Source organism: Carcharhinus amblyrhynchos, chromosome 6, assembly GCF_965287045.1.
Source record: "Carcharhinus amblyrhynchos chromosome 6, sCarAmb.v2.hapA, whole genome shotgun sequence".
Lineage (NCBI taxonomy): Eukaryota > Metazoa > Chordata > Chondrichthyes > Carcharhiniformes > Carcharhinidae > Carcharhinus > Carcharhinus amblyrhynchos.
In genome coordinates this window covers 25,122,669-25,149,590 of record NC_137329.1, presented here as the reverse complement: position 1 = coordinate 25,149,590, position 26,922 = coordinate 25,122,669, and the positions used below count along the sequence as shown (strand labels likewise).

The following is a 26,922-nucleotide window of genomic DNA, read 5'->3' as shown; positions in this document are numbered from 1 at the left end:
TTAAAGATTTGTTGGAATATTGCTCTCTTGTTAATGCTATTCATTGCTTTGACTTATATTTTGTTTTCTCCAGTTCTGGCACAGTGTGATACCAACCGGGCAGCCGGGATCCTCACAAGAGTAAGTAAAACAAACATCGTGGTCAGGATCAATGGGGTACTCGAGGTGCATTCAGCTGTGAAGGGAAATAAAAATAAACACAGATGGCTGGAAGATGATAGAAATCCATTGATCTGGCAGATGAATCTTTGACAAGGCACTGCACCTTGGATTTCTTACAGATCAAAGGCTTCACGTGCAAAGGTGAAGGTTTCAATGATTTCTCCTGACTGGGAAGCCACAGTAACTTCAAATTGAAGTGATGTGAATACATTGCTGCTGAGTGCACAAAACTGCCAACTGGATCCAAACCACACCCCCCCCCCACCCCCCAGTGAAATTGACACCTGTCAGAGAACTTCAAAGGGATCTGCTCACACCTGCAGCTTCTGACAGGGAGAAAGGAAAATCCCTACTGCTGAATGAAGTGCTACAATGACTTAAAATCCTACCAGGTAACCAGAGGGCATGGCAATTGGTGTCCTGGCCACTTCAGAATTTGCACAGCTGTCAGGCAGGAAAGCAGAAATTGATCCCAGGGCTGCATGAAATCACCATTCCGGGAGTGAGTGATCTTCAGGTCTGCCAGGGCTAGAAGGGGCAGTCCAGCCATGACACTCCCATCTTGTGGAGAGTGGCGAGATCAACCCCTTGTCCCCAGTCATAGCCCACCCAATATTTATTTGCCAGCCTACAGATTGTGTGGTGGTAATCACATTCCTGTTTGTAGGAGCTTTCTGTGTGCATATTGACTCCTGATATTCAAATAGAACAATCTGGCCAGCAGCAAATAGGAAGTTCATTGTGGCTGCAACGTCTAGTCAAATTCCCAGGGCTGGTAGCTGGGAACCGACCATGTTAATTAAGTTTGAGACTTGGGATAAATTCTGTTTCAGTCCATACACTGCATGTTAGTACTTACTATTTTACAGTGTAAACCTTTGAAGTTATTAATTTTAATTCCAGTTTGTTGCAGTGATTTGCACAGTGTTATGCTCACTTTATTTTCCTACAGTGTGAAGCCCTTTGCTCAACAGCCGTATGCAGGCCAACCAGCAGTTACAACACCCATTTCAGGTAAGAAACACAGTTTCTCCTCTTGCCCCTCTATCCTCTCATTTTCTCTCTTTCTGCCTGCACCCTCACCCATCTCTCTTTCACATTCTGTGTCTGCCCCTTTCTCTTTATCTGTGTCCCCTCTCTCTCTCCATCCTGCTTCACTCCATTCTCTCTCTCCAGCTCTCCCCCCCACACTCTCTGTCCTCCCTCTCTCCATCCTTCCTCTCTCAGTCTCTCTCTCTCTGTCTGTCTGTGTGTCTCTCTCTCTCTGTCTGTCTGTGTGTGTCTCTCTCTCTGTCTGTCTGTGTGTGTCTCTCTCTCTGTCTGTGTGTCTCTCTCTCTCTGTCTGTGTGTCTCTCTCTCTCTGTCTGTGTGTCTCTCTCTGTGTGTCTGTGTGTCTCTCTCTGTGTGTCTCTCTCTGTGTGTCTCTCTCTGTGTGTCTCTCTCTGTGTGTCTCTCTCTGTGTGTCTCTCTCTGTGTGTGTCTCTCTCTGTGTGTGTCTCTCTCTGTGTGTGTCTCTCTCTCTGTGTGTCTCTGTGTGTCTCTCTCTCTCTCTCTGTGTCTCTGTCTGTGTCTCTCTCTCTCTCTGTCTGTGTGTCTCTCTCTCTCTGTCTGTGTGTCTCTCTCTCTCTGTCTGTGTGTCTCTCTCTGTGTGTCTCTCTCTGTGTGTCTCTCTCTGTGTGTCTCTCTCTGTGTGTCTCTCTCTGTGTGTCTCTCTCTGTGTGTCTCTCTCTGTGTGTCTCTCTCTCTCTGTGTCTCTCTCTCTGTGTCTCTCTCTCTGTGTGTCTCTCTCTCTCTCTCTGTCTCTCTCTCTCTCTGTGTGTCTCTCTCTCTCTCTCTCTGTGTCTCTCTCTCTCTCTGTCTGTGTGTCTCTCTCTCCGTGTGTGTCTCTCTCTGTCTGTCTGTGTGTCTGTGTCTCTCTCTCTGTCTGTGTCTCTCTCTCTCTCTGCCAGTGCCCCTCTCTCCCTGTCTGCCAGTGCCCCTCTCTCCCTGTCTGCCAGTGCCCCTCTCTCCCTGTCTGCCAGTGCCCCTCTCTCCCTGTCTGCCAGTGCCCCTCTCTCCCTGTCTGCCTGTGCCCCTCTCTCCCTGTCTGCCTGTGCCCCTCTCTCCCTGTCTGCCTGTGCCCCTCTCTCCCTGTCTGCCTGTGCCCCTCTCTCCCTGTCTGCCTGTGCCCCTCTCTCCCTGTCTGCCTGTGCCCCTCTCTCCCTGTCTGCCTGTGCCCCTCTCTCCCTGTCTGCCTGTGCCCCTCTCTCCCTGTCTGCCTGTGCCCCTCTCTCCCTGTCTGCCTGTGCCCCTCTCTCCCTGTCTGCCTGTGCCCCTCTCTCCCTGTCTGCCTGTGCCCCTCTCTCCCTGTCTGCCTGTGCCCCTCTCTCCCTGTCTGCCTGTGCCCCTCTCTCCCTGTCTGCCTGTGCCCCTCTCTCCCTGTCTGCCTGTGCCCCTCTCTCCCTGTCTGCCTGTGCCCCTCTCTCCCTGTCTGCCTGTGCCCCTCTCTCCCTGTCTGCCTGTGCCCCTCTCTCCCTGTCTGCCTGTGCCCCTCTCTCCCTGTCTGCCTGTGCCCCTCTCTCCCTGTCTGCCTGTGCCCCTCTCTCCCTGTCTGCCTGTGCCCCTCTCTCCCTGTCTGCCTGTGCCCCTCTCTCCCTGTCTGCCTGTGCCCCTCTCTCCCTGTCTGCCTGTGCCCCTCTCTCCCTGTCTGCCTGTGCCCCTCTCTCCCTGTCTGCCTGTGCCCCTCTCTCCCTGTCTGCCTGTGCCCCTCTCTCCCTGTCTGCCTGTGCCCCTCTCTCCCTGTCTGCCTGTGCCCCTCTCTCCCTGTCTGCCTGTGCCCCTCTCTCCCTGTCTGCCTGTGCCCCTCTCTCCCTGTCTGCCTGTGCCCCTCTCTCCCTGTCTGCCTGTGCCCCTCTCTCCCTGTCTGCCTGTGCCCCTCTCTCCCTGTCTGCCTGTGCCCCTCTCTCCCTGTCTGCCTGTGCCCCTCTCTCCCTGTCTGCCTGTGCCCCCCTCTCCCTGTCTGCCTGTGCCCCCCTCTCCCTGTCTGCCTGTGCCCCCCTCTCCCTGTCTGCCTGTGCCCCCCTCTCCCTGTCTGCCTGTGCCCCCCTCTCCCTGTCTGCCTGTGCCCCCCTCTCCCTGTCTGCCTGTGCCCCCCTCTCCCTGTCTGCCTGTGCCCCCCTCTCCCTGTCTGCCTGTGCCCCCCTCTCCCTGTCTGCCTGTGCCCCCCTCTCCCTGTCTGCCTGTGCCCCCCTCTCCCTGTCTGCCTGTGCCCCCCTCTCCCTGTCTGCCTGTGCCCCCCCTCTCTCTCTCTGTCTGCCTGTGCCCCCCTCTCTCTCTCTCTCTGTGTCTGCCTGTGCCCCTCTCTCTCTCTCTGTGTCTGCCTGTGCCCCTCTCTCTCTCTCTCTGTGTCTGCCTGTGCCCCTCTCTCTCTCTCTCTGTGTCTGCCTGTGCCCCTCTCTCTCTCTCTGTGTCTGCCTGTGCCCCTCTCTCTCTCTCTCTGTGTCTGCCTGTGCCCCTCTCTCTCTCTCTCTCTCTGTCTACCTGTGCCCCTCTCTCTCTCTCTGTGTCTGCCTGTGCCCCTCTCTCTCTCTCTCTCTGTGTCTGCCTGTGCCCCTCTCTCTCTCTCTCTGTGTCTGCCTGTGCCCCTCTCTCTCTCTCTGTGTCTGCCTGTGCCCCTCTCTCTCTCTCTCTGTGTCTGCCTGTGCCCCTCTCTCTCTCTCTCTCTCTCTGTCTGCCTGTGCCCCTCTCTCTCTCTCTCTCTCTCTCTCTGTGTCTGCCTGTGCCCCTCTCTCTCTCTCTCTCTGTCTGCCTGTGCCCCTCTCTCTCTCTCTCTCTCTCTCTCTGTCTGCCTGTGCCCCTCTCTCTCTCTCTCTCTCTCTCTCTCTCTGTCTGCCTGTGCCCCTCTCTCTCTCTCTCTCTCTCTCTCCCTCCCTCCTTATCCATTCGTGGGACACGGGCATTACTGGCTGGCCAGCATTTATCGCCCATCCCTAGTTGTCCTTGAGAAGGTGGTGGTGAGCTGCAGTCCGTGTGCTGTGGGTTGATCCACAATATCATTAGGGAGGGAATTCCGGGATTTTGACCCAGTGACTGTGAAGGAACCTATTTCTAAAGTCAGGATGGTAAGTGGATTGGAGGGGAACTTGTAGGTGGGATGTTCCCATATATCTGCTGCCCTTGTCCTCTCTCTTCATCTATCCTCCCCCACCTCTCTCTTTCTCTCTCCCCCCCCCCCCCCCCCCCCCCCGTTCCCACCCTCACTCTCCGTTCCCCCTCTCTCCATTCCCCCGTCTCCCTGTACCCCTCTCTTCCTCCCTCCCTTCCTCCCTCCCCTCTCTGTCCTCCCTCCTCTCTCTCTCTCTCTCTCTCTCTCTCCATCTGCCCTACTCTCTCCATCCCCAACCCCCCCAGCCCCTCTCACCGTTTTTTTTTACCCGTCCCCTCCATATCGCTGTTACTTCAGTTTCCTGGAGAAAGCAATGGTAAGGCAGGAAAGTGGTTTTGAGAATTATTATATCAAGATCTCATTGAATGGCGGAGCAAATCGATGGGCCAAATGGCCTACTTCTCCTATGTCTTATGGATTTATGACTGTTACCATCTTGGATTCTTCCATGGGCGTTGCTGCAGCTGAGTGACTGCCTCAGCAAACAATCTTTCAAAGAGCCAGCATAGGCACAATGTCCTTCTGTGACCTTATGATTCTATGATCTTGTTTTGTGATTGTGTATCGGGGGGTTATGTATTTTGTTTTTTTTTTGTGCAGGTTATGAGTCCACAGCAGCCCCAACTCCCTCGGTCCCAGCATGGCAAGGCCGCTCCATCGGAACATCGAAACTTAGACTCGTGGAATTCTCGGCCTTTCTCGAACAGCAGAGGGATCCAGACTCAGTAAGTCTCCCACGTACCATTTATTTGAAGGTGTTATCTTCGCTTTATATAAGACTCTGAGCAAAGACCTCAAAATTTGGCCTCACTTTGATTTTAAGTTTACAGACAGCAATGTTGCAACCTGTACATTCAAAATATTGCTGCTTTGCTACCCTATGTATGGCAACTTATATATCCTGACACTTTCAACCTGTGCATCTACAAAAAACCAGGAAAGTTCCCTCAGGTTTTTTACGCACCTGATTTTAAAGGAACCTTAATGAACTTTGACGAAAACACCTACAGTAGTTTACAGAAATCATAGAAACCCTACAATGCAGAAGGCGGCCATTTGGCCTATTGAGTCTACACCAACCACAATCCCACCTAGACCTTATCTTCATAGTCCCACATATTTACCCTGCTAATCCCCTATAATCTATGCATCCTGGGACACTAAGGGGGCAATTTAGCATGGCCAGTGCACCTAATCTGCACATCTTTGGACTGTGGGAGGAAACCAGAGCACCAGGAGAGAAACCCACGCAGACACTGGGAGAACGTGCAAGCTCCACACAGACAGCGACCCAAGAGGAAATCGAACTCAGGTCCTTGGAGCTGTAAGGCAACAGTGCTAATCACTGTGCTACCATGCTGCCCAGTTATCAGAGCTGTAGTTTTCAATGGCTTAATATCTTTGCTGAAAAGACAGGAAGAGAAATTTAACAGTGCTGTGTTGAATATCAGGGCCGTAATGTTGCTGATTAGTTTCCACCTTTTATTCTCAAGCCAAAGTTTGAAGATTTTGATGAAATAGTAAGTCCAATATTCTCATCAGTAATGGAATACATTTTTTAAAAATTCATTTATGGGATGTGGGTGTTGGTGGCTAGGGTGGCACTTGTTGCCAATCCTAGTTGCCCTGGAAAAGGTGGTGGTGAGCTGCCACCTTCAACTGCTGCAACCCCTGATGTTTACACACACCCACAGTGCTGTTAGGGAGGGCCTAAATCTGCTGATCTGCAAATCACCAGAGAATGGATATGTTGCAGAAGACATGTATTAGGACCTGCGGACTTCCTGACGCTGGACGTATGTGGCAATAGCCCAGGAGGTTTAACCATCTGATCGCCTGGTTTCTGCTGCCCAGGACCCCCTCAATGAATGTTTCTGAACCCAAGCTTTGAATAGAGACTTGGGCCAAATAAACTGAATGTACCTGAATACTTATTCAGGAAATGTTAGACAGTCTCATCCCTGGTGTAATAGCTGTCTGAGCATTACAACTAAGTAACACCAACCCCACACCCTGCCACCGCCACCACCCCCACCCCCGCCAAACTCCATCATCTCCCCATAACTGACCATCCGACTAATCCATCATATACCCCCATCAAAGCAGCCAGCTACCTACCCTATTACTCGCCCCATCCACACACCCCCACCTTGTAGGCAAGACCTGACTACCCATCTCTCTCACACCTGACCATTTATTCACTCACCCATTCACTAACCAGACTCATCCCTGAAAAGACTTGGATCTTTATAAAACTTATCTAAATGCAACAGCCACTGTGTGTCCGCTCCTTCTGAGTCTACCATGCTTGCTGACCATGGCCTGGAGACGCTCGCTGCCCATTTCTGCTTCAGCCGGGACTGGAAGAGCTCGGGGGGAAAAATGGTCAGTATAGTCAGGTGGGTGGGGGGAAGATTTACTGGCAACGCAGTGCGTTGCTGCTGACCAGAGAATCTAAGCCAATGTTATGATGGAATGCTCTTTTTTTTCCATTCAGTTCTACTTTTGGAATCACTAGCAAGGTCGTCAATTATCCCCCAGTTTTAATTTCCTTAATGGTCTTGCTAGACTAGTTCAGTCAGTTATCTTTGTGTGGAACTGGAGTCACCTTAAGGGCCTGACTGCATGAGGAAGGCAGGCTTCCTCCCCTAAAAGGACATGAGTGAACCAGTTGGATTTCTGTACCAGTCCAACAGCTTTGCGGTCATTTTTACTGATGATCCCGATCTTTGTCTATGCTGAATTTAGATTCTCAAATTGCCATGGTGTGATTTGAACTCTCACTTATTAGCCCAGGTCTCTGAAACAGATTGCCAACCTGTTACCTTTTAGTTTACAAACTTATTGTGCATTGATTTGGAATGGATTCTATAGGAGTGATGGCTTTGTAACTTTTTTTTAATCAACAGTACAACAAGCACCTCTTTGTACATATTGGACAGACCAACCATTCGTATAGCGACCCTTTGCTTGAATCTGTGGATATTCGCCAAATTTACGATAAATTCCCAGAGAAGAAAGGTGGCCTTAAAGAATTATATGGGAAAGGACCCCATAATGCTTTTTTCCTTGTGAAATTCTGGGTAAGTGTGCGAGTTCCTCTTCAACACTTTCTTTCCATGTTTTGTCAAGTTGTTGACCTGAACTTTACATTGTATTGAAAGTGTCAGCCTAGATTATGCCCAGGTCTCTGGGGTGGGACTTGAACTCACGGTTTCATGATTTAAGAAGCGTGAGTGCTGCCGCTTGAACCAAGGGCCTGAATTATTTGGATGGCGAGAGATGGTAGGCAACACATGCCCACAACTCTGACAGGTCGACTACCATTTCATGCACTACTGAGTATTGATTGGTAGCAGGTGGGACTTTTCTGTCTTAAGGCAATTGGATGGTTCTCGCCTGGCAGGCTCCTTTGGTCAGAGAAGCTTAAGAGGAGATTTATTAGAGGTGCTTAAAATCGTGAAAGTCTTTGATAAATAGACACTTTATCCAACACGAGAATGGTCAGTAACCAGAGAGATTTCAGATAATTGACAAAAGGAACCAGAGGGGAGATAAAATTGTGTTTTGTGCAGCAAATAGGGATTCTATGAAGTTGTTGTAATCGAGAATGCACATCTGTAAGGGCAGTGGATTTAATATTAACATCTAATAAGGAATTCAATAAATATTCAAGGAAACATTTCCCAGGGCCAAAGGAAAGTTTTGTGGCAGTGGGACTAATTGGCTAGCTCTTTCAAAGAGCCAGCACTGGCACAATGGGCTGAATAGCTTCCTATGTCTTGACTTTGAGATTCTGTAAATGGACTATTTTTCCTATCTCCAAAATTATTTCTAATATAGTATATTATACTAAATGAAAAAAAAGTTCCTTCAATTTTTGTGTGCTCACAGCAATTCCTGGACGGTCGGCAATCCCTAAATGTGACTGCATCACAAATTGTTTACTTTTGGCCTTCCAGGAAGTTGGGATTTTTTGAAGCCTTGTTGAGAGCTCCTGACTCTGGTTACTTCCTGGCAGTAGAGAGTTCCCTCTAGTGGCTCCTCACCAAGAGTTCTCAAGATTACATCTGCTCAACTCCAGCTCAGCTGACACATGAGACTGGAAATTTAAACTGAAGTCCAAGCAGATAATCCTGTGGCTGTACCAGTTGACTTATAGAATAACTGCTTCTTAATTTGTTTTTTGCAATGTTTTGTAGCTGCAGAAAAATGTCAACTTGACATTTTTCTTTTTTTAAAAAAAAAGGCAGCATTGCCATGTTTCTAATCATAGACTCTTAGTACATAAGGAAGCCATTCTGCCCATCATGCCTCTGCCGACTGCTTGGAAGAGTTATCCAATGAGACCCTCTGTCCCCGTAACCCTTTGAAAGTTACTATTAAATCGTATTTCACCACATTTTCAGGACGTATGTTCCATATTGCGATAACTTGCTTTGTTTTAAAAAAAAATCTTTTTCTGGTTCTCTTGCCATTTACCTTAAGTCTGTTGGTTACTGACTTCTCTCTGTGGAAATTTGTTTTCCCTTTCCAGTTTGTGTCTATATGTCGTATTGGAAAGTTGTCAAGAAAGTACTACTTTGGGAATTTTTAGAGAAATGCCCTAAAGCAAAGACCACATGACAGAGGCTATCTTCTTGTTTTCAAATTCCACGTTGATCTCACCCTTCTCTGTCTCTGTGATCTCCTCCGGCCCTACGACACTTCAACATGCCTATCTGACCTCTTTAGTATACCCCATTTTCTTTCCTTCATCATTGGTGACTGTTCTTTCAGCTGTCTAGGCTCAGCTCTGGAATTTCCTTCCGAAACCTCTGTACCTATTTCCTTTAATATCCCAGGATGCAACCCTTCAATGGGTTTATAATAAGTTAGTATTTTGAGTGTAGCAGTGTTGGTTCATGTTCTTTGAGGAGGATGTATCATGTCACATCTTATTAACTGTCACCCTGCCATTGATGAAGATATGCCAGTTATGTAAAAGCTAAACGAAGATTTTTATATAGAAAACATCAGGTGCTGAATAGATTTCAGATGACAATTATGCATGTGGAAGATAGAATAGACATACGTGGAATTAGGAATAGCTCTTTTTCATCATCTATCAACTCTTAAATTTATATCAAGTATATATTTAACTTTTGCAAGAAGTAAAATATGACACATTTGTATTTAAGTTTAGTATTGTATTATAGATGCATTTAGGGGACAGCTAGGCTTTCACTCGGGAGAAAGAAGTGGAAGGATATATTGATACTATTAAATGAAGTCAAGTGAGAAGAAGCTAAAGTGGAGCATAGACCCATTGGGCCAAATGGCCTATTGCCTTGCTGTTTATTTTTGTGTCAGGTGAGAATAGGTTATACAGAGGTGGTTAGGAGGAAACTTGTGAATGAGGATTTGAAATCAATTTCCAGAATTGGAGGACTTGGTATATGGCAGTGTACAGTGTAGTGTTAAGTGAATAGGATTTTGGGTGAATTGCGGGTGTTTGGATGAAGATGAAACATTGGCATGGATATGAGTGATGTAAGGGCCTGTATTATAAAATAGGAATATATACGTTGGGCGTTACATCGGCCTAAGTAGACAAACTGGTTTTCTGTTATTAAATTTAAATTGATGCTTCAAGGTTTAACTCACTAATCTGAATGACTTCAGTTATATTTATACCAGAGTTCTCTTGTCCCCTAAACTTAAAAATATTTTTTCTGCTGTATGGTAATGCCAGCTTCTATTAATTGAATATGTGCAAAGGGAAGGCTGTAGTGTCTGGTGCAACTTCTACAAAAAGCTACAATTTTGATGACATTTGGAGAATTACTTTACATGGCCCATTGCTTGGCTTGTGATCGTTCCAGCTAATAAAATTGGTATTTAGCTGCAGTTAACCCATGTGACCTAATCGTATTGTCAGGCCAGAAAGCAAGTGAGTTACATTTCACTAATGTGAATCACTCGGATGTGAAATTTACATGGAGTGCTTTTTGCAGAGGATGTCCAAAGTAAATAAAAATTGTTCATTCACAGAAGATTAATCTTTCCATGATTGCAGCCAATTCAGAATAGAGCAAAGTTACAGCGTTTTGAATAGAATCAGCGAATCCCAAAGTGCAGAAGGAGGCCATTCAGTCCATCGAGCCTGCACCGACAGCAGTCCCACCCGGACCCTATCCCCTATTCAGGTGAATTCATAATGAGCAATAAAGAGATGGCAGACCAACTTTGGATCTGTCTTCACTAAGGAGAACGCAAATATCTTTCCAGAAATACTAGGGAAAAGAGGGTCTAGCATGAAGGAGGAACTGAAGCACATCTTTATTAGTCAGAAAACTGAATTAGGGAATTTGCTGTTCATTCACAGATTAAAACCCGCTAAGTCTCCAGGTCTGATGCTCTGCATCCCAGAGTACTCGCTGGAATTTAGAAGAATGAGAGGGGATTTCCTAGAAACATATAAAACCCTGATGAAACTGGACAGGCTAAATGCAGAAGGAATGTTCCCATTGTTGGGGAAGTGCAGAAATGGGGTTGCAATCTAAGAATAAGGGATGGGCCATTCAGGACTGAGAAAGAACATTCTCAGAAAGAACTGAGAGAGTTGTGAAGCTGTGGAATTGTCAACCACGGAAAGCTGTTGGGGCTAGTTAGTCAGCTATGTTTAAGAGAGAGCTGGATGTGGCCCTTGTAGCTAAAGGGATCAAGCGGTATGAAGAGGAAGCGGGAGTGGGACATTGAAAGTGCATGATCATATTAAATGGTGGTGCAGGTTCGAAGGGCCAAATGGCCTACTCATGCACCGATTTTCTATGTTTCTATGAATAAAGGAGAACGAATAGATGTGTGTTTCGATTTCCAAAAGCTTAGAAGGTTACAGCACAAGATAGTGATCATGTTGGGTGTGTTATATTAACAAGGAGCGAGGATTGGCTAAATAACAGGAAATCAGCTAAAATGGCCATTTTCAGATTGGCAAACTGAGTGTAACTCCACAGAGGTCAGTGCTTGGGCCTCAACTATTTATGATTTATCTAACTAACTTGAAGAGACAGGCTATATCGTAGCCAAAGGTAGGTAGGAAAGTAAGCTGTGAGGAGGTTACAAAGAGTCTGCAAAGGAATATAGATAGGTTGAGTGACTGGGCAAATATATGGTAGAAGGAGTATAAAGTGCAACATTGCCCAGTTTGGCAGAAGAATAGAAATATTGTTTAAGTACAGTGGGACTGCAAAATGCTGTAGTACAGAGGATCTAGGTGTCCTGCACAATGTTAGTAAGCAGATACAGCCACGAACTAGGAAGGGAAATTAAATGTTAGCCTTTATTGCAAGTGAGATGAAAAATAAAAGGAGGGAACCCTTGCGAAAGATGTACAGGACATTTGTGAGACCATACCTGGAGTACTGTGTACAGTTTTGGTTTCCTTACTTGAGGAAGGATATACTAATATTGGAAGCAATTCAGAGAAAGTTAACTAGGCTGATTCCTGGTATGAAGGCATTGTCCTTTAAGGAAAGGATGAGGATGTTGGGCCTGTACTCTTTGGAGCTTAGAAGAATAAGAGGTGGTTGTTTTGAAACGTTAAGGATTGTGAGAGGGCTTGACAGAGTAGATATTGAGAGGATATCCCCTCTCCTTAGGGAACCTAGAACTATGGGGCACAGTTAAAAGATAAAGGGTCACACATTAAAGATGGAGATGAAGATGTTTTTTCTGAGTATTATTAGTCTTTGAAATTTTATTTAACAAAGAGCAATGGAAGTTGAGTGATTTAATATATTCAAGGCTGAGTTTAGCAGATTTTTGATTGACAGTCAAGGGTTATGGGGGACAAGTAGGAAAATGGCTACAGTAAGATCAGCCATGATCTTTACTGAATACTGGAGCAGACTTTGAGCCAAATGGTTTAATCCTATATGCGATGACCTTATATTTGTTCTTGTGAAGCACCTTGCAGTGTTTCAATGTGTTAAATGCAAACTGTTGTAACTTAACACTGAGGCATGCAAGGAGGTACAGGACAGGGGACTTGAAGCTTTCTTAAAGAGATGGGTTTCAAAAACATCTCGGAGGAGGAGGAGGAGAGAGGTAGAGTGTTTTGGGGAGGAAATTCCAAAGCCTTTGGCCTGGTCAATTGAAAGGCACAACTGCCAACGATGAAGAGAAGGAAATGGGGATTACGCAAGAGAGCCAGAGATGGAGGAGCATGGAGTCCAGGGCTCAGGTCCCTGAAGTGGGATTTCAACTCTGTGTTCTGACTCGGTGGAACGAGTGCTGCCCACTGAGGAATTAATACCAAAGGAACATTGGTTTTGATGGAACGATTCCGAGCATTTAATAAAATGTCTTGTTTCCAGGAGAGCAGGAGCGAGAAAGGGAAGAATAGGAATTTGTGTGGGGGGGGAAAGAAATCCAAACCAGCACTGTTCTCTGCATTCACTTTGTTTAGACTGGCTTGGTTTCCAAATAGGGTGTTGTGTTTGACTTTCATTACTTGGTTTGCCAAAGTTCTAGTGTTGTTTCCCATGCAGCTTTTCTATCAGATGTTTCTTTTTGTTCACGGTGCCTCCTTCCTAATCCACTGGGCTGTCCTGTAATTAACAGGCAAGTTGTATACTTTGAATCTCTGGCATTCGTAATTTGTCAGGTAACAAATCCAGGAGATGCACTGCAAAAGCCTAACTCGGTCAAACAGTATCCTTGCTAGCTATCGTGGCGGAAGTGTACGGTATGTGATAGCCTTCCAAAAGTAATTTTACCACAGCTGACAGCAATTACAGTCAAAAATAGGACACTGGCAATCTGACCTTTCTCCCTCTCCTGGGATTACAGTTTCACTTGAGCAGAATAGCCAAGCGACATGAGAACAAACACTTGCAAAATTGTTATTTTTGTACCATGAGCAATTATGAAAATAATACCAGCAATTAAATAAAAATCAAAACAATTAATGCCTCAGATGAAAGTCTTTCACTGGAAATTTGTGTCCTGTGCCTGTAGCACACAAGCTATCACATACAGAAGCATCGCAAATTGTTAAAGATCCAGATTAGCTGCAGAAAAAACTAATGACATCTTGCATTGATTTACTGACTTTAATGTAGCAAGGCATGCCAGAGACTTGAGCTCATGGTCCAGGCTTTGAGCGTAGTAGTGAGGGAGTCAGAGAGGCCAACTTTCAGATGAGCTGTTGAACTGAGTCCCCATCTATTCATTTAAATATAAAAGATCCCAAAGCACTATTCGAAGGCCAATTGTTCTCCCTCTAATGTCCCTCAACCCCATCGCTAACTCAGGTTAACTGATGATGCAAGCTAAAAACAAAATTCACTGAATCAACTCAACAGGTCTGGCAGCATCTGTGGAGAGAGAAACTGAGTTAATGTTTCACGTTTGTATGACTTGTTCACCTTCACGATCTATCTGGACAGCTGTCTGTCACATCTTGCTGTGCACTGACTGGCCGTCAGGATAGCCTGCATAAAAGTGACTAAACTTCAGAAGTAGAACCATTGTCTGATCAGCGCTTTTGAGAACATCTTAAAAGCAAGTTGTTTTCTTTAAAAGTTGTTGAAGGTCTCAGCTGTGGTCCGTGGGTAGCACTCTTGCCTTTGAGCCAGAAGCATATGGGTTCAAGATCCACTCAAAAGACTTGAGCACAAAAATCACAGTGAATCTGCTGACAAGTACTAAGGGAATGCTGCACTGTGGGAGGTACCATCTGTTAGAAGGGATCCTGTGGCACAGTTTCAAAGAAGAGCAGAAGAGTTTTCCCTGGCCAGTGTTTAACCCTCAACAAATTATAAAAAATAAAAGAGACTATCTGATCATTATCATATGGCTGTTTGTGGGAGTTTGCTGTGTACAAATTGGCTGCTACAATTTCTATATTACAGTAATGTAGATATGTACTTCAAAAGTATTTCATTGGCTGGTAAGCATTTTGGGATGTCCTGTGGTTGTGACAAAGTGTATAAATGCAAGTCTTTTCAGAAGTTTTATTTTGTGTCGTGATTCAAATTTCTCTTTGATGCGTCCAATAGGCTGACCTGAATTGCAATATTCAAGATGACACAGGAGCGTTTTATGGTGTCACTAGTCAATATGAGAGCTCAGAAAACATGACAATCACTTGCTCAACCAAGGTTTGCTCATTTGGAAAACAAGTAGTTGAAAAAGTAGAGGTGAGTTTGTCCAAGGTGAGACAATGTGGACAAAATTGTTTAAAAAAAGTTTTGTACCTGAAAATAATGTAAGCAATTGCTCTTGAATATGTTCCCAGTGTGGGGTTCTGTGGGGTTCCATCAGACGAGTGGATCTGGAAAAACTTGAACTCATACCGCTAGTTTTGCATAGATTCATAGAATGATATTAGAATCATAGACCCCTACAGTGCAGGAAGAGGCCCATCGAGACTGCACCGAACACAATCCCACCCAGGCCCTACCCCCATATCCCTACATATTATACCCACTAATCCCTCTAACCTATGCATCCCTAGACAGTAAGGGGCAATTTCTTAGCATGGCCAATCAACCTAACCCACTTATCTTTGGACTGTGGGAGGAAACCCATGCAGACACGAGAATGTGCAAACTCCACAGACAGTGACCCGAGCCAGGAATCGAGCCCAGGACCCTGGAGCTGTGAAGCAGCAGTGCTAAAAACTGTGCTGCCGTGCCACCCTGGCAGAGTAGAAGCCCAATCATGCATGTGCTAGTACTTTGTTAAAGTTTTCCAATTAATTCCACTTGCTCTGTTCCTTGTTCCACAAAGTGCACATTTTTCTCTTTCATGTATTTATCAAACTCTCTATTGAAAATCGCTTTTAAATCTGTTTCCTTTATTGTTGCAGCATTCCAATACTGGAATTAAATCATAATTTGCTACTTATAAATAAAATTTTCCCCATCTTCCTTTATTTTGCCAATTATTTTAAGTCTTGTGTCCTCTTTGCTGACCCTCCTCTGAGCGGAAATGATGAGTACATATGAGGAAGGCCATTTCAGTCCATCTTTCCTTAGAGACCTAGGGCCAGATTTAGGTCATGGTGCTGGAGATCCTCCCAGTGGGTCTGAAAGTGCACCTGGAAGAAGAGGATGTAATGGATCGATGATACCCTCACAACCAGGTAAGTGGAATCTGAAGGCAACCCCTCCTACCCCAGGAGGTTCTCCATATCGCTGGGCAGTCTCCCCATGCAGCTGAGGGCCTTTGTGTCACTAGTGAACTGTCAGGTGGCGGGAAAAGATGCTCACTTGGCTTCTGGGCAGGACAACCTTCCTCGCCACTGGCAAGATGGTATTGGGAAGACAATCAACTTCCACTGCCTTTTGTGGAAGACTGTTTTAGAGACTTCCGAGAGAAAAAGGTTCTCCTTATCTCTGTCTTAAATGAGCGACCCCTTAGTTTTAAACAATGACGCCTAGTTCGAAATCTTCTGACAAGAGGAAACATCCTCTTCATATCTATCCTCTCAATATCCCCTCAGGATCTTAAAGTTTTGATCAAGTTGCTCCTTACTCTTCTAAACTCTAATGGATACAAACCTAACCTCTCCAAACTTCCCTTGTAAAACAATAAATGCATTGTATAAAGGAGTGCTGGAAGCAGATTCAACAGTAACTTTCAAAAGGCAATTGAATAAACATTAAAGGTGGGAAAAACAGTATGGGAAGGGAGCAGAACTAATTGACTAGCTCTTGATAGAGGTAGCACAGGAAAAGTGGGTCAAATGGCCTCCTGCATTGTAAGATCCCAATATCATTAGATTTATGTACTTCTCTGTAACGTTCCCTCCATCTCCACCACATAGAGTTAATCAGGAGAAACTGTTCCTGGTGGCAGGGGGTCTATAACCAGATGAGACAGATTCAAAATAATTGGCAAAAGGAGAAGTTGAGATTGTTTCATGAAAGGGTGGTGGATACAGAATCAACAGGAGCTTTCAACAGGAAGTTGGGTATATAAATGAAGTGAAAATTATTTGCAGGCCTAGAGAAAGAGCCGGGAAGTGCAACTAATGGGATAGCTCTTTCAGAGAGTTGGCACAGGCAAATTGAGCCAAATATCCTCTGTTGTATGATTGTATGTCCCCATCTTTGTTAAAATATGTTCTGAAAAAGTTAGAAATACAAATATTCATGGGCTATGTAAGTTAATTGTATTCTTGAATTGGCTGGATCCTTCATAGCCTGCCCATGTCTGGGAACGCAAACCTGAACTAAAACTCAAATTCAAGTGTTTGTCAAGATTAAGACTGCATTCATATTGCAGTTGGTTACAGTGCCAGTGTAAAGCACAATGCAAGATTTATTTCAAGGTAGAGCTATGGGTTCTCTGAGAGTTCTATGCTGAGAGCTATAGATATATGAAAAGGCAGAATAGAGAGGCAGCAGGTCTTGAGTTTGGAAAGCTGTCATGTGTCAGCAGAGGCTTAGTGGGCTGAAAGGCTTGGTGGGCTTCCTGTGCTGTATTGTTCTTTGTTCTTTGATGTACTAGGTAGTTACCGCAGAACTAGCCTTGGAAGGCGTGCAGTGCAGATTCAACAGAACGTTACCAGGGATCCCAGGGTTAGATTATGAAAAGAGATTAATTAAACTAAGCATGTATTCACATGATTATAGGAAGTTGTGGGTGATTTGATTGAGGTTTTTTGAATTTTTGAAGGAATCCTTAGCCCACACATCCGTGTATTAGGCAAAAAAAACTATTTGATAAGTTAGACATAGAAAAAGCGTTTTCACTGCATGTGAGAACAGAGCTAAGATTATGATTATAAGATAGTCACTAATAAATCCAATAGGGAATGCAGGAGGGAAAGTAGTGACAATGTGGAATTTGCTATGGAGAGGATTGAGGTGAATGGCATTGTGCATTTAAGGGGAAATTAAATGCATAAAGCAGAAAGAAAGAAAAGAATATGCTGAAATAAGGTGAGATAAGATATGATTTGGAGGAGGCTTGTGTAGAGTATAACTATGAACACAACATTTGAATTAAAAGACATGTTTCTGTATTTTACGTTGTTTAATTAAGTGTAGAATGAGAGAAAAGTTTCCTGCTACTGGGGAAGTTTAAAACAAAGGGGACATGATCTTAAAGTCAGCGCCAGACCACACAGTGGAGAAGTTAGGAAACACTTCCGAATTCTTCCTTCCACGTCATTCCCTCCACTGCAGTTCATCTGTACCATCTACAAGATGCAACGCACCAACCCACCAGGACTCCTTCAAGAGCACTTCCCAAATTCCTGATCTTCTCCATATATAAAATCAAAAGTGGTAGGCATACAGGAATGCCAGCATCTCCCAAGTTATCATCCAAGTCCACAATTATTCTGATATGAGAATATTTCACCTTCCTTCATTGTTCCTGGGTGAAAATCCAGAAACATGCTCCCTAATGACACTGTTAGTGAAATACCATCATCAAATGGGCTGCAGCTCTACAGGAAGGTACCTTGGGCTTTTCAGTCAGAGAATAAGATGTTTTAGAGGTGGCACGAGGGTCAGGATGGATAAACTAAGGTGGGCTGAAGAACCTTCCTGACCCATAATCATCTTGCGAACTTCTTTTCTCTAGTTGTAATGTATTCTGCACACCACACCAGGGGAGTCTGAATGCAAGAATTAACTATATGTAATATTGAAAAAAACTATTCATCCTTAAAATTTCTGGCCAATTAGATTTGGGTTGGTTTTAAATGAGATGCAACCTTATCAAAAGTTCTCAAGATCATCCTTTCATTCCCTTCTTTAGACTGAATATGCAAGGTTTGAGAATGGACGTTTTGTGTACAGAATAAACCGTTCTCCCATGTGTGAATATATGATCAACTTTATTCACAAGCTTAAACACTTACCGGAAAAGTACATGATGAACAGTGTTTTGGAAAACTTCACTATTTTGTTGGTGAGTCTTTGTTCTTCAGCTCATTTGATGCGCCATAACTTGCTGAGCATGTGCAGTGTGAACTGTTACTCTTTTTTGATATTGTACTCTTGCAATTGTCGTTGCAGACCTGGTTTCAAGTGAGCAGGGTAATGAATAGCTATTTCAACATTAGTTAACTTGGTGGGGAGTCTTCTCAGCCCAGGTGGTCTGCTGAACTGAGCACAAAATCTGTGTCAGTGCAGTGCGGATGCCATATTGTCAGAGGTGGGGGGCAGTTCTGAGTGCCACACAGATTGGGGCGTTTGGATGATTTGCTAAATAGCTTAAGTTGACATGAAAAAAGATTAAGTGACACTAATTACAGAAAAATGAGGTGTTCTCTGCTTTTAAAAAAAGGCGTATGGCATCTTGGCCTTTTATAAAGAGGCCAAGATGCCATATGCATCTTGAGTACAGAAGTAAGGGATTTATAGTGAAGCTTAATGAAACAACTGTTCAGGGTGATGCTTCCAGCTATGGACGCCACTCTTTAGGACGATGTCAAGACCTTGGAGAAGATGCAGAGAAGATTTAGCAGGGATGGGTAGAGTAAATGAGCTGAAACTGTTTCCATTGATGGTGGTGGGGGGTGGCAGCATTCTGCAACCATTAGACGTGTGGACACAGATTTAAGACTGTGGCAAAATGACCAGGTAAGGCATGGGAGTTCTTCTTGTGCAGCAAGTTCTGACCTCAAGATACGTTCATTGAAAGAGTTATGGAAACCGATTCAGTAGTACCTTTCAGAAGATAATTGGGCAAATACTTGAAAGGGACTGATTTGTAAGGGCAAGGGGAACGAGTGGGGGAGTGGAATTGATTGGATAGTTGTTAAGAGCCGATGGGCCAAGTGGCCTCCCTTGTGCTGCATCAGTCTACGTTTCCCCTAGTTCAGTTCACTCAGTCACACAGAGCCTTGTCTGTTCTTCACCCTGGAGTAAGTGTGTTCAGTCCTGGGCATCACATTTTTTTGGCGCAGGAATAGTACAGAATCGATTCCCTAGAATAAGCCAGGACTAAATTATAATCATTTGAGTGAATAAAGTTGACTTGTATTCCCTTGAGTTAGGAACGGCTGAGGGGTGATCTGATTGAGGTGCTCAGATGATAATGGAATTCAATAGAGAGAATTCAATTTAATAACGGGAAAGCCGGCAATTAATCTTAAAAGTGAAACCAGAAAGCACTTTTTCAAACAAAAAGGGCGTAAATCTAGACAACAATCACCCCAAAGGTCTGTCGGCGCCAGAGCATTCTGACTTTTCATGACGCAGAGAACTTTAGGGCCTCAGCTGCTAATGGGGAAACATTGAAAATTGGGGGTGGGGAAAGGCCCATTCTCTGAGTGGAGCGTGCAGAGATTGGGAGAGCAGAGGCCACGAATGCACTTGAACAGAATTTTGAATTAATAATCTGTCCTAGTATTTCCTTATGGGAACACCACCACCTGCAAGTTCCCCTCCAAGCCGCGCACCATCCTGAATTTGAAATATTTCGTCGTTCCTTTGCAGTCGCTGGGTCAAAATCCTGGAATTCCCTCCCTAGCAGCATTGTGGGCCAACCCACAGCACGTGGACTGCCGCAATTCAAGGGTAACTAGGCATGGGCAATAAATGCTGGCCAGCCAGCGGCACACATGTCCCATGAATGAATATTAAAGAAACATGGCTCAGGTCAAATTTTGGCTGACAGCCCTCTTGCAAAGCCTACCCTGGAGTGTTTTGCTGCATTAAGGATGAAGTCCACTTAAATGCAGGTTGCTATTTTGTATTCTGTGTTGTGAGAGAAGTGTTAAGGTTTATTGTTTGTTTTCCTCAGGTTGTAACAAACAGGGATACGCAGGAGACGCTTCTGTGCATGGCGTGTGTGTTTGAAGTCTCAACCAGCGAACATGGAGCGCAGCATCACACCTATAGGCTGATGAAGGAGTAATCCTTGGAAGTTTCATTCCCTTTCTGGAGAGAAAAGAAATGCACCCAGCTGCAGTTCAATAGACTTAAAACCTCAATACATGTGGCAGTGCCTCAAATCAATTGATACACCAAGAACACATCTGAGTTTTGATGTGGGTAGCCTTTTTAATGTGTGTGAGTGTGTGTGCGCGCGTGTGTGTGTGTGTATATACATCAACAGCTGTGAATTATGGTACCTTGTGATAGCTTTTTATATTGAATTACATGTGCTTCAAAATATCTTTTTTTTTAAGAAAAATGCCTGTTTGTTGGGTTACTACGTTACAAAAATGGGACTGTCGTGTCTGAAAAAAAAATTCTTTTAGCAATTGTGGGAATGTCGTCTAGTCAGTACAAGTTTTTCTGTGACGGCGGAAAATACAAAAAAAAATAGAACATAATGATTGTAGACACAATGCATTTAACTGTGGGCGGGGGGGGAGTGACTGTCTGCCTATGTAAAGATAATTTATTTAAAGAGGTTTTTTTTTCCAAAGATGGTATATTCACAGGTATATATTTATCAACATGTGGATATGCAGGAGAAAGCATCAGGATGAAGTTCATGGCTTCAGGTCAACAGGTATTGCAATGCTGGTGAAAGAATGTCAGTCATTTAATGGTCACCAGATCTGTTTGCTTTCGGGTTTCCTTACTTTTGTTAAACAAAACACACACACACACATACACTCCTTGTTTTTAAGATGTTATTTAAATTGGGGTACAGTGACTTGCGACACTAAATGAACAGTTCGTGTGAAACCTACAGCGAAAGCACGCCAAACAATCTTAAAGATGGTGTTAGATGCTAAATTTTTAAGAGCACGAGAGAGTGCAGACCCGTGACGGAAGTATATCGGTCATTGATCGATTGGATCTGTTTTAGCCACTTGACGTGACAATGCTCTTCAGCGACGTCTGCAAAGAGTGCACAAAATTTAAATTTTTATTTTCGGGAAGAAAGATGTGAGCTGTTATTTTGTAAGCCTATTTTTTTGGGGGGGTGGGGTGGGGGGTGGAGGGTGGACAGGGGAGATTGATTCCTAAGCATGAGTTATCAGTGAGGAAAGGGTTAACTGGTTGGACACCACTGAAGTTCTGCAGATTTTTTTTCTGTGTTGAGAACTGGGCATAAAAGTTAAAATCGAGAGTTTGGCCCTGCAAGAATGAAAAGGTCACTTTTCACAAGAAAAACGGGTGTGTGGACCACTTAACCTTTTCTGACCCATCTTGGCTCAATTCCTTGGTGATAGTTTGCAGGGGATTTGTGTTTGTGTACAGGTAGGGGTACATTGTTTTAGATCCTGGATCAGGATGAGATAGGGGCTTTCTAATACCAAAATAAAACAATGACCGTATCATAAGAATTTTTGATGAAAATACTGTGAAGTAAGAAACAGCACAGTATTTTAGTACATTTCTATAATTCTATTTTGTGATAGTGTTTGGAAATTTACTTTAAAAAGAAATGTATTTTTTTGCGTCTGAGAGAAGTGCATGTTTAGAGAAAAAAAAAATCACAGGCGGTTAGTTCAGTGCTCACAAACACGGTCCTGACATGTTTGTAATGTTGCTCGCTTTGAGAGGCTTGTGAATGAACCAGTGTGATTTGTGTTCTTGAGTTGGCAATCGGTTTGGTGGTGTGTGTTTCTATGAACTAAAAGAAACTGCTGGCGAGAAGTGAGCAGCATTACATCCAGGCAAGCAGGAGGACTAATGATGCCTCTTTGTCCTGAGCACTTGTTTCCTTCTGGGATGCGAAATACTCTTGTGGGCTGTCTTGCTTTTTTTGGTGTGTGTGTGTGCGCGCGCGTGTGTGTGTTTCAACTTTGGTACTTGCGCGTGTAATCAGATGTGCATTTTCCACGTTAATTTGGCAGGTAAGGTAACGATCATGTAAACAAACCAGCTTCACATGTGTAAGCTTTTGGAATTTAAGTTGGAACTTCTGTACTTTGAAATATTCAGCAGTGGCGCAGTCACTAAATGTTCATTTTTGGGGACTTGAGAAAATGCCATGGTTTTAAAGCATTTGTCTTTACACAATTAAACTTGTAAATGGAAAACACTATTGTGATCACAGTTCATTGTAAGAAATCAGTGAAATCCAAATAAGATGTTACTGAGGCTGTGAGTTCTTTCCTAAGCTGGAAGTTTCTGATAGGTTATCAGTAATGGTTTTTTCTAATATAATTTTAATTCAGTGCTGCCAAAGCGTAGATTAATCAGTGCCTTAATAGCATACAATAGGAACCTACAGTTCACCTGTAGCTCTACTCATTTAAATTGGAGAATTTGTGCTTTGAGATCTGTTACGTGCTTTGTCTTGTTGCTGTGATAGTTTCCAACAGAGTTGTGTTGTGAGTGGTGAATCCAAACACATTTTAACGGTATTTTATTATCAAAATGTGTTAAAATTACACCAACTAAATGCTAGTGACAAAATGATCACTTTCAATTTAGTCAGACAAGGACCTTGGTTTCACAGTTTGGATCATGACCAGCACAGAACAGAATGCAAGAGTAGCCAGCTGTTTCGACACATGCCTTTACTAACTAATGACCAAATAACAATCTTCATACATTTCCTGCACTCCAGCACGTAAGTGCCTTTGTTTTTTGATATTCCAGCCTAGAAAAGATCTGTTCAGTCAAATGAAAAATAAATTGTGTGCAGACCAGAAACCAAATAAGAAATAAGTAAGTGATCACCTTTTATGCCTTTTACTGAGCAGCATACTGCAAGCAAATTGTAATGGAATAAATCTGAAGGTGGCATTTAGAAGCGTGTTCCAAGAAACGAGAGATTCAAAGAGGTTGAAAAAAAATTGTACAGCGGAAGCAAAAAAAGATAAAGTTATTGTAATTTATTTTTTTAGTGAATGTTATAAGGTTTGAATCTTGGGACAGATGTTCACCGTTGTATAAGAAATCGTGCAAAGGTTATCGGCTAAAATTGTACAGTACTGTGTCAGCATCAAACTTGCACAGGTGCAGTGCCTGTTGTGGAGAATCTATGGTTTGTAGATTAAATAATACAAAATAAGTTAACATTTTAAGAAAAACACAGTGCTCACCTCCAACATGATATAACTACAGATTAAATGTGAGGTTTGTTTTACATCTGTTTAGGTAGAACGTTCAGTACAAAAAGAACAGGCCCTTGGTCACAACTGAGCCATGCCAGTGTTCCTACTCCACAGGAGCCTGTCTTGCATCATCTGATCCTTTCAGCATATCATCCTATTCCTTTCTCCTTCACATGCTTGTCTACCTTCCCTTTAACTGCATCAATACTATTCACTGCAACCATTCCCTGTGATAGTGAGTTCCACATTCTAACCTCCAGGCAAAAATAATTTTCTCTTGAATTCCCTATTGGATTCATTAGTAACTATCCTGTATTTATGGTTGAATATATTCTGTCAGGACCCCTCATAACTTTGAGTACCTCTATTAGATGATCTTAGGAAAAAAATCCTAGCTTCTCCAGTTTCTCTTAAGTATTTGGAGTCCCTCATCCTTGTTACCGTTGTAATGAATTCCCTGACTTAACAGTGGACAGTTTGATCCACAAACGGATAGGTCAGTTTCTTTATTCAGTCGCCATTTAATAGTCATTCCCATGTGCAAAAGCATCAAGAGCCATTAGCTTGGGCCATTGCCAAGATCCAGCTGGAAATCCCACCCATCACAGAATGATCAGAATTTTAATCAAGAGTATTATCTTGACTTTATAGTTGGCAGCACTGAAGCAGGCCATTTGGCCCGACATGTCTGTACTAGTGCTTCACAGGAGTTTCCTCACAAAAATCTTTTATATCTATCACCATTTCCTTCTAATCCTTTCACTCCCAAGTGTTTGTCTAGTTTCTCATATATAGCTATGCTGTTCATCACAACTATTCTATGTGGTAGGGAGTTCCACACTCTGTTCTCACTCTGGGCAAGAAGTTTCTTTTGAATTCCTTAATTGATTTACTATTAGCTGTTTTATTTGTGACCTGATCTCCCCACATGTAGAAAACTCTTCTCTAATCTCTCCTAATGAACTCCTTCCATAATCTTAAAGATTTCTACAGGTTGTCTCTCAGCCATTGCTCTACTAGAGAATGATGGATGTCATCCAGCATTAATTGGTTCAGTGCATTTTCCCAGAATGTGTAAATGGTATGGTCAGATGCTCGGAATTCTGTCTCAGAGCAAACTTTAAGGACATTTGTCAAATATTGCGAGTGTTTTCTGCCTTCTCATCAGCTTAGGGCATAGAAAAAGAATGAATTATAGTGGTTTCAATGACCACCAAATGTCTCAAAGTGCTTTACAGCCAATGAAGCACAAAGTATGCAGCAATCAGTTTGCTCACAGCAAGCTCCCGCAAGCAGCAATAAGAGAACCAGATTAACTGTTTGAGACCTTAATTGAGGGATACATATTGCCCAAGATGGTGGAGATAACTTCCCAGCTTCTGTTCAGAATCATGCCACGTGATCTTTTATGGCCACCTGAGAGGGCAGAGGGGGCTTCAGTTTGAACATCGCATCTGCAAGGCACAAGTCAGGAACGTGATGGCAAACTTTCCAGTCACTTGGAAAATGGTAGCTCCAGTGACACTCAGGAAACTCAACACCATCCAGGACAAAACAACCTCTTTGTCTGCCACCCTATCTGCCACTGATTGCACAGTGGCTGGAGCGTATACCATTTATATGACGCAGTGCTGAACCTCACCAAAACTCTTATCAATGGTACTGTCCAAACCTGCAATCCATACCATCTGGAAGAACAAGGGCAGCAGATATATGGTGGGAACACCACCACTTTCAAGTTCCCTTTCAAGTTGTCTTTTGAGTGTTCTACTTCCCATGAGTGACATTCCTGTGTTCTCATCGGTTCCCAGTTTTTCTTTACAAACTCACCTTTCATGTGTGAAAATTGGTTGTCTGTGCTAATCAGTTTTTCTTTCTCACAGCATAATTCCTCTGTGCTCTCCTTCAAGTTCATACTCTGCGATTGCACTTTTGCCAATTGTTTCTGAGACACTTTGCCTTTCGACAGAAGTTCTACTTGCTCTTGCCTTGCTAGGTACTCAATTTTAATCTCTTCAAATGTAATTTTTGTACATGCAACATTTTCTCAAGTTTTCTTCCAAATGCCCAACCATTTTCTTTAGGTCTGTGGTCTCTTTCCCATACCTCTTGGTTTTCTCCTGCAATATAGAGCTCTTCAAGATGGGGTTCCCGTTCACCTGGAAACAAAGGGATTTCCCATGCCTGCTGCTTTTAGCAGGCTCTGTTAAAATGGCAAATGGGCTCAGCCTTAAATAAAAAAATTCTCAACAATGGCTGCCTGTAGAATTCTCCTTCTCAGCGTTTGTTTAAAGTTCTAAATTTTTCGAATCCTGATTTTTGTTTATCTTTCCTGAGTTTTAAAAGTCATTCTCCTGGCTTATTGAACTAATTATTGGAGCCATGTGTTAAGGTGCCAACTTGAGGATTAGACTTCTAGCGACAGCTTTTTTCAAACTTCTGACTCTGAAATTTTTAAAGATTTCTCAGGACTTGCTGTTGCCTGGAGTTTTAAGAGGTTTGGCGCACACTCATCAACTCTATTTTCTGGGATTAGAAACTGGACTTCCAAAGGAGATTCAATGGAGCCTTCTGTGGCAGTAAGAAATTTTAAATTTCTGCCTTCAGCTTCCAAGCCTCTCTTTGGTGTTTTTTTTAAATCTCTGCTTCTGAAGCTTCTTTTCAGATCAGGATGCTTAATTTTTTTCCCAGTCTTCCAGCATTTCAGTTTTTTCTCTTCTGTAAGGTTTTGTGTTTTTCTACAAGCTGCCATTATGTTATAGGGGAGTTGCTTCGTTTAGGAGGTCTGAAAAGGTCTTTATAGTCTTCAGTGGGTTAACTTCAAGTCTTCATTGACTGTTAGAACTATTTACAAATATATACTGATAGTCCAAGCTAGAAGCTGTGTCTCGCTGGTACACATGTCCAACACACAACTGACCCTGGGTAAGGGTCATGTGCATGGGAGAACATAGTGAGTGAGTGCTGTACTCAGTCTCACATTAACCCTAAATGTGCCAGATCCTTATACTACAGGAACTGAATTGCTGTTCCTTCACTATCGTTATATCAAAAGCTTGTAACTCCCTCTCTAACAGCATTGTGAATGTATCTACACCACACAGACTGCAACTGGTTCCAGAAAGCAGCTCATCCCAACCTTCTCCAGGGCAATTAAGCTAGCGTGGCCACGAGGCTCACATCCTGTGAAAGAATAAGAAAAATAATCTCTCAGTCTCTCTGTACTGTAATATCAGCCTGGATTTTTGTGCTAAAGTCTCTGGGGTGGGACCTGAACGTGGAACTTCATGATTCAGAGGTGAGAATGCCACCAATTGAATGAGTTTCCAGTCCTGAGGAGGCTATCATTTGACATTCTTACTGCATCTTCACTATCATCTCTTGATCATTCGTTCGTGTTCCATTTATGATTCAAGCATTGGGGATCTTGATGTTGAGAAGTATTTCCTTCCCATGTGAGAACTTCTCAGATTCTTGAATGTGCTTACAATTCATATAGAGTACAGAGACCTGAAACTTTAAGATTCCTGCCCTAAACCTTGTTGAATTCCAAGCTCTTTGTTTCTCCTCAGAAAATTTAATGAATAATCAATCTTGAGTGCCATCCCTGAATTGTAGAATTATACAGCACCAAAGG

General features: G+C 43.5%; 1 protein-coding gene across 5 annotated transcripts in view; it reads left to right on the top strand.

The window, feature by feature from the left end:
• tead1a (TEA domain family member 1a) overlaps positions 1–21,205 on the top strand; it is a 216,796-nt gene extending 195,591 nt beyond the window's left edge. For all 5 annotated transcript variants that reach the window (XM_080190057.1, XM_080190055.1, XM_080190056.1 and 2 more), the window contains 7 exons: positions 74–120; positions 1,115–1,176; positions 4,907–5,031; positions 7,216–7,389; positions 14,353–14,493; positions 18,071–18,223; positions 20,063–21,205. In XM_080190057.1, the coding sequence (XP_080046183.1) occupies positions 74–120; positions 1,115–1,176; positions 4,907–5,031; positions 7,216–7,389; positions 14,353–14,493; positions 18,071–18,223; positions 20,063–20,176 (816 nt within the window). In that variant the 3' untranslated portion in view covers positions 20,177–21,205. The remainder of the gene's footprint in view (positions 1–73; positions 121–1,114; positions 1,177–4,906; positions 5,032–7,215; positions 7,390–14,352; positions 14,494–18,070; positions 18,224–20,062) is intronic.
• Positions 21,206–26,922: the final 5,717 nt, after the last annotated feature.